This window comes from Panulirus ornatus, chromosome 1, assembly GCF_036320965.1.
Source record: "Panulirus ornatus isolate Po-2019 chromosome 1, ASM3632096v1, whole genome shotgun sequence".
NCBI lineage: Eukaryota > Metazoa > Arthropoda > Malacostraca > Decapoda > Palinuridae > Panulirus > Panulirus ornatus.
This window is the reverse complement of record NC_092224.1, coordinates 78,269,591-78,278,092: the sequence shown is the minus strand read 5'-3', so window position 1 is coordinate 78,278,092 and position 8,502 is coordinate 78,269,591. Positions and strand designations below refer to the sequence as shown.

At 35.3% G+C, this 8,502-nt stretch overlaps 1 protein-coding gene across 1 annotated transcript in view; it reads right to left on the bottom strand.

Annotated features, from left to right (window-relative positions):
• Window positions 1-422: 422 nt before the first annotated feature.
• The window catches only part of LOC139749919 (uncharacterized), a 72,953-nt gene continuing 64,873 nt past the window's right edge, over window positions 423-8,502 (bottom strand). Inside the window, exons 7-8 of the mRNA XM_071664335.1 lie at window positions 7,820-7,976; window positions 423-4,360 (exon numbers count right to left, since the gene is read on the bottom strand). Of these exons, the coding sequence (XP_071520436.1) occupies window positions 4,200-4,360; window positions 7,820-7,976 (318 nt within the window). The 3' untranslated portion in view covers window positions 423-4,199. The remainder of the gene's footprint in view (window positions 4,361-7,819; window positions 7,977-8,502) is intronic.

The window sequence follows — 8,502 nt, the reverse complement described above, 5'->3', positions numbered from 1 at the left end:
ACATCTGGCTTTCCACCAAGATGTCATATTCACTCTTTTTGACATCCTGTAGACAGCTGAAATGTTTGAAATTTTTTTTTCAGTAGCAAAGGTATGCTGCTAGTGACAACTATGGATAACTGGTTTCCAGAAACAAACATCAACAATGCTTTTAAACATAGGCAGGATGCTTTAATTTGTCATGTGATGACAAGAGCTGGGCTATAAGGTATGCGACAGGAGGATGAAGGAGTAGTTTAAGGGGTAACTGGCAATAACGCACTGTTGTACATAAATGATCCAGTTCAGTTTATGCAGTTTCCAGAATTTAAATGAAGATGCTACATTTCAATTTTAACACTTAAGGCAATTGTATGGCATAATATAGATTAAAATTTAATAATAATGCAAAGAATAGTATTAATGATAAAAAAAGACATTGCTAATTATCATCGACTTTTTGAGCTTATTAGTAATTTAATTTTAAACACTTTCCTGGAATCTCTTTCCAGTTATCTTTCAAACACATATGCCTTCCCAAACATGAGAATATTTGGTTTAACTGTCATGGTTAATTAATAGGATTACCATTTCTTATAATATGTGACTAGTACCATGTGCAACATTAATCTTTTATAATCATATACAAGATATCCAGTAATAATACTAAAATGGTATGGGTCACATCCTGTTTTGGCAATCCTAATATAACTCAGTATGAAACTCAATAACCAGTATAAATTTCCTTACAATAAACAATTCGGCTGGTGAAGGACTAAAGCTTTCTCACCTAACTGAGGGCAAGGCTGCAATGTCCTTTTACAGTTTTAACAACTAACACTATACTAATTAATATAATTCACTTGAAAGCTGCTACCTGCATCAGTGGGTAATACCTTCAAATTTCAAGAAAATCTATTTAGAGCAGAATGAAATTTGGCAAAATATATTTACAGTTCTTTTGAAAATATAAAAGTACAACCTTAGATCAGGTATAACAAATACAAGAACAATAATACTTGTTCCACACTATAAATGTAAATAGTTATAAAACAAAAGCTATTAAAATCTTAATCAAACTGAAATGTAATACTATATTAACAAGTCCAATTACCATGTCAGTCATCTGGAACCCAGGGATGGCATGTATTACTGCAGAATTATGGCAATATGACTTTTCAGATTATTATATGTAGTGATCACAAGACTTTCAACTAGCCACAAAACCTTGTATTCATCCTGGAACCACAGCTTTAACATGAGACTGATATCAGTACTAGTAACTAAGGAGTCTTTCAAATATCAGACCACCCTCTCAAACAACTCTGGGACTCAGTGTTTGGGTAGTTTCCCTCTAACAACCAATTGAAGCATGAAGTTGTGTTATGCTAACAACAGCAACGAAGCTTGCCTATAACTACAAGCTGCCTCCACAAATAATTGTAATGAACGATGAATGATCGCCATGTTTAGACAGTTCATGGAAACAATTACAAAGCTGCCAGAATAGGCTTGTCTACTTAGAGGCTAGCTCATGCATAAGAATCACATGCAGACATGCTATATGCAATCCTGTAAATTCTTCTATTGAAATAAATTTTGAAACCATTTCTCATTATGCACAAGATTTTGTAAGCATAAAATCTTCCAAGCAGCTTTGTCTGTAGACTTCCTTATTCATATGTTTACTTTTTAGCTATCTAATTAATAATCACTTCTAGAAGTATGCTGTTGTGCTCTTTTATTTACTATAAGGGCTTAAAGCCTACACCATAGCTATATATCAAGACAATACAAGCATTACAGAATAACACTCTCAATACCAGGAGAATTTAAAAAGTATGTTTTAACTTTAAATAATTATATTTTAAAATTCAGATTTCCAAAGACATTAAAGAAAATGTTAAGATGTGAAATTCAGCATCAATACATGATATAACATGACCATATAAAATTAATGAAATGAGAATTCACAATTCTGACTTAAACAGTTTATTATGAGAAAGATTTAAAAATAACACATATCAAAACATCTCAAAATGAAAGAAATGCGAATTCGGAATGCAGTACAATAATGACAATACTGTTATACTAGATGATGTCAAAGATCATATTTTATTATGTTCTGAACAGCTTCATACCCAAATTACAACTCTGCTATTACTGAAAGAAGCAGTTACCCTTTTGTGACATTATGGTAAACTACAACATGGTGCTGGATGACAGAGTGACCAGCACTGTGCATAAAATAGCTAGTAACCTCACCATCCCATCTGGTACTCAATACTTAGGCTTTTACTTCCTTAAGATGCAGAGACTGCATACTGCTAACATACCAATGCACCTCGACAATGTTTCCTCAACTAAAATGAAGTGAACCAGATAAAAAAAAAATTAAGTACCCATATTACATTTTATGAGTGAAAATTATGCTTTGCTTGAACAATAAACTTCAAGTTGAATCCTTCTCTAATAGCTGCTGTCAGTCCAAGAAATTTATGAAGGATATTGAACAATGCAAGCTGTAAAGGATATGCTGATCTAAGTGCTTCCACAAAATTGAAGGACATTCAATACTGTTAAATATTGAAATAAAAAAATGATGTATGCTTTGAGTTTAAAAATAAATAATGAAGCGAACCGAATCAAACCTCTTAAAAGTGAACATTTTCATGCATCCCTAATGAGTTTAGTCTACAGAGTATGGTGAAGATGTGTCTCATGACATCTGACTAAAAAGCTATGCTTTACATGAACATGATAGCTATAAAAAAAAAAATATGACAGTTCAAAGATTGGCAATTATTTCTTTATAAAAACTTTAAAACACTAAAAATATTTTTTCTAACATCTCCTAAAACTGGAGTAGGAAAGCCACATGCTACCCAATCCTGGGTTATTAACAATATTAGAAAGCTCAAAAATGTCAACTACAAATTGTTCTATAGCAACCCTTAGCACTCTTTTAAGTATGCACCATCACAGAATGCGCAAAGCAATTCATGACTACATTATCAGTAACTAGGTTAGTAGCAAGTATACTACAAACAAACAATCTACAGAATACAAACATCATTAATTAATTAATTAAGAAATAGTCACCCTGTCTTCATCTTGATTTTTTATAACTTTGGTTTTTGCAACTGGGACATGTCATGAAACTCGTGACACAAACCATGATAAATGCTGTGATCACCAAGTCATCATTTACTACTCTTTTGGATAAAGTCTTTCTCTTGGGCTTTATCATCTTAATGCTACACTTGAGATCAAACACTTAAATACTTATCTGATTAGATTAACTCTGTATTCAGTGGTCAGTTGATTTTAGTGGGATACACATCAAAGCTAATCTGTATTGCATATACTTTTTCATGGTTCTGGTGATGTAGTGAAGTGTATTACTTCTGGAAATGCTATGAAAAGGTTCCCCACCATGCACAACACTCATAGCACCATAAGACATTTTTCATCAATACAGCAATTATGTTCTATGAGAACTTACAATGAACACAATACTTACACAAAACTCTACATATGCTCACCTCACGAGGGTGATCATAAACATCAACATTAAATGAAAGGCAAACAGCTGCCATGACCATGTAACAAATGAAAACACAATACAAAAAACTCATGAAACCAAATCCATGTAAATGTAACCTATTCATAATCAAACACTTCATGAACTCTCATGAAAAACCATTCACAACCTTAAAGCATACATATACAATCCAGTATCAGGCACACTTATACACTGCTGTTGTTCCTTTCCCTACCATACATGACTTTTCTCATACATACTACCTTATAGTCTAACAGATGGAATTGACAACAATCTTTTTTTTAGACCTTATGATTGTTTATCATTTACGGTATAGACATTTGCTGACATCATCACCGCTGAAATATATTATCCACAAGTCTCTTCCAAAACCCCTCCAACCTTGGACCTCTCGTAACTGTTCACCATTCATGGACTTAGATAAACACTATGGCTGAACAGATCACTAAACTGTGAAAATAATAATAAAACTCACAATTGGAAAACTGAAGCTTTATTTAACAACAAGCAAAACAATGTCCTCTTACTTGGAAGATAAGATAGTACTCCAAGAGTTAAGGTGCTGAATTATTTTCTGTTAACTCTAGGCCTAAGATTTAATCAGTCTTCCACTTGTGGGTCTTACTATTATCAATAAACATTGTGCAGCAACATTTTACATGACTTGCAAGATCTGGCTGGACTCAAACACGGTGCCAGGTGGGAGGATGACAGGTGCAGAGACATGACCTGCTTCCACACACACCAAATTGGGGAATTCCTCTTCCCCAAAGTCTGGGATTTCTTTGGCCTTCTCAACCCAGGGGTTCCACACCACTGAAAAATTATTCTGGATGAGCACACTCATAAATTTATTGTACGGCAAACAAGAAAAAAATTAGTTTGTCAAACTGTACCCAATTTTACAAGTACTGCAAAACTTTCCAGTTCTGCATAATTTTATGCTCCTTACGCCCACTCATTCTGGCTCTGTACTACTGAATACTATCTTTTTTTTCTCATACTTTAGTAACTTTATTTTAAAAAAAATAGATATCTGTTGCTCTAACCATTGTCAGGTTTATTAAACATACTAAGCAATGTTTTGAAACCGTGAATAGATACTTTATATCTGAAACATAAAATCAACTCTGAGAAAAATAGATAATTATGAAGCACTTACATTATTGTGCAAGTTCATATTATACCTGAACAAACTGGATGCATGATAAGGACACACAAGGGTGAACTTTTGAGAGGCTGGATACAAGTGATGCATCCCATGGAAATGGGAAATGAATTACAGATAATGTACAGAAATATAAACAAAGGCATTGCAACTGGACTTCTAATAAAGAGATTCACAGTAGCCAAGGAATATGAGTAAACACAACTATTTGAAAATAATGAGCAACAAAAAATTTGAATACAGTGTGTTGTAGTATGTTAAAGGAAGTAGCACAGAAAATGTCAGTACTGTTAGCATTAAAGTTTTACATTTAGTCACATATGAAATACAGTCCAAAGAGAACATACTCTCAGGTACATATATAAACTAGTTTATCTTCCCAACATCATGAAAATGATTTTTCCTGTTATTCATTTTTATGTCTCAATTGTGTCCATACCATTTTCCCTTTCACAGAATACATTTGTACTATTGTTGGTGAAGTATCATTGCTAACAATATGTGGTGTGAGGTTGTTTGATCGAGTAAATAACGAAAGGGTAAGAGAGATGTGTGCTAATAAAAAGTGTGGTTGAGAGAGCAGAAGAGGGTGTGTTAAAATGGTTTGGACATATGGAAAGAATGAGTGAGGAAAGGTTGACAAAGAGGAGATATGTATCAGAGGTAGAGGGAACAAGAAGTGGGAGACCAAATTGGAGGTGGGAGGATGGCGTTAAAAAGACTTTTGGTGATTGGGGCCTGAACATACAGGAGGGTTAAATTCACACACATTCAGACACCCGAATATGAGCTTTCAAGGATGATGAGCACTCCCTGCTTGACTCCTCTTTCTGTTTTCTCTTTTGGTAACTGAACATGAGAAGGGGAGGGTTTCCACCCCATGCTCTCACCCCAATGAGTCACCTTCTATGACACGGGGAATACGGAGGTAGAATTCTTTCTTCCCCCAGTTTAGGGATAATATTTATATATATTTAGTAGCAGAGAAGGGAGAGTTTAATGAAGTATGTGTATTTGAAAAAAGAAGTAATATTCATAATAAATGCATGATGAAAGTATCATAGTCAGTATCACTGCAGGAAGTCAAGTAAGCTTAATGTTTATGTCAGGATGTAAAACTAAGTATACATGTGGAGAACTATTGACATGGTCATTGACAATTGTTTGAGTTGTTCAGAATTAGAAAGCCAGCATGTTCAAACACATCATACAGAGGAAGAAAGCTGACTGGCTGAGAGAAGTAATGTGAAAAATGATGTGACTGGCCAACAGTGAAACAAGTGTACATTAGGATGAGAGAGGTTTGTAAATCAGATTACATCAGGTAACCTGAAGAGGAAGGTTATCCAAGTCAGGTAATAGCTAGAGTTATTCCATCATCTATCTCACGCTCTGATTTTGTTGGGGCAAGTACAGGTAACAATGACAGCACAGTGGTTCCAATGCTATATAACTATGTATAACTGAGAAGACTATTAGACAGCACATCAGCTGGACAATGATTGCCCTCAAGAATTCTGGAACACAATGAAAATGCATGGTATGGTATTGGAGTACATTGTACAGCAGCTCTATGTTAAATGCAGAGAGTACAGACATTTTATGGAAGAAAAGTGGACTCCAGAAATCTGTGGTCTTTGGGGAACAGCCACTGTATTATGATGGGAGGACCACTGTCTACAGAACTTATTATTCTATGAATATCTTTATCATTACCCAAGGACCAATTTCTCTGAAACAGGCCTGGTGTTACCAAGGACCTTTTTAAAGGCTCCTGTAACCCAAGGTTGTGCTATTTCCAATTGCAGGAAAACATAGAATCCTTTGGAGTGAGTTCTCTGATGACACTGTACATCCAACAATGCAGCCTTGCCAAAGGTGACTTTTCACTCATGATGTAACCTTTCGCTCTTCACCCATGGTGATGTCTGAGGGCAATAGTCTATCATACAGCATAGAGCACCAAGAAGTCAGCATAATTGGAAGACTACAGTGATGCAGCTGGAAATGTGTCAACATTACACTGGAAGTCAGTGAGCTGCACTAATACATAACCAAGGTTATAGTGCATTTGTAAAGACACTGGGCTTTTTTATGTGTATGTATAGTATCAGTCAACTTGTAACTATTGATTAGCCCAGATTTAACCCGTGAAGTCCTATTTTGTGTTTGTACATATTGCGTATGAAGATTAGTTGGTTTTATAGGATAAGTATAATGTTATAAGTTTAAGATTGTCTTTGATCTATCACTTATCCATCACACTGGCATGAACAGACTACTTGATTTGGTGTTCTCTAGAAAAGTCAGTCCTGGATGTGATATCCTCCAGTTATCATACAGGCATCCCCACTCAATGCACACTATTTACCAGTTTGTGAGGAAAGAGGCATGAAAAATGTGAAGAACTGTCAAGTGTGATTTTAATGTTATGTCGTGTCCTCCTTCCTCCAGGACACTGCAGACCCATCCCCTGTTCAGAGTCTATTGTAATTACCTTCCTCACCACCCCATCCAAAGACATATGAAATGGCCAAGACATTATCTACATCTTTCACACGGACTCACCTTCACTAGAAACCACGCACCCTCCTTCTCTAGTACCACATGCCATTTCCAGTAAAAAGTCCACAGTACTTTTAGTAGGTTTCTATGAACTCCATAAGTTATCTCTGTCAAACCTTGATGTGTTTTTTCAGATCCATAAAAACCACATACAAGTAATTTTCTTTCTCTTAGTATTTCTCACAGACTTTTTTCAAAGCAAACAGCTGGCCCACAGAACTACTCCCATAGCCTGCTCTGTGCATGACACCACTGTTTTCATAACAACTCTCCCATACATCTTACCATACATACTCATCAGACCTCATAATTTATCCACATTTTCTTTCACCTTAAAAGGGCACTATACCTGCATTCCATTGGTCTTCTGGCACCTTACCTTAGGTTATAAATTATCATGTTGTTAAACTGACGAAGCAGGACTGAAATGCCAATATAAGTCAGTGAAACAATGCTTCAAGGATGTATTTTAGAGAAAGACTTAAAGATATTCTCGTATTCTTACAAGCACTTGACACACCCATACTATTTGGGACACCTACCAGTATCAACCAAGTTATACTTCTGCATTCTCATCTTACGACCGCTTACAACATTGGTGATGATGTGTTCAAGGGGAGTGCTCTGGTAGATACGGTCAGTCCACTCATTAACGGTTACTACATCACGGTGTTCCTGGTAGAGTGCTCCTTCTCGAGTCTGTCAAATCACAACAAGAGGCACATTAACCTGCATGCTATTTTTGATGTTCAGTAAATTAAAGTGATTTGTAAAATTTTCATTCAAGGCTTCTGAATGAAAGATAAGAGAGTGAAAAATATACTGAACTATTGAAGTACTTAAAAAGTGAAGGGAAATGCCCAAGTATTTCAGCTTCTTTTAAATGGATTACAAAACAAGAGTGAATAGGAAGGAGGGTTAAGGAGTAGAGCTGTGTGGGATTTTGTTGATAAAGGAAGATACTGAAATGGAAATGAATTTGGAAAAATGAGAAATTCAATAAGAAAATACAAGGGAGTGCATATGAATTTATAAATATAATCAGTAACTGTAGTGTTTTGAAAACTAATGTAAAACCCAACAGGCTCTGAATGTGAGGTCCACCTGTTTTTCTTTTATATCTTTCTATCCAATTACCTCTCCCATGTTAGTGATATAGCATCAGCTTCCACCCTAGCAGACAAACAACAGTAAGTCAATAATAGTAACAAAAGATAAAACTGAA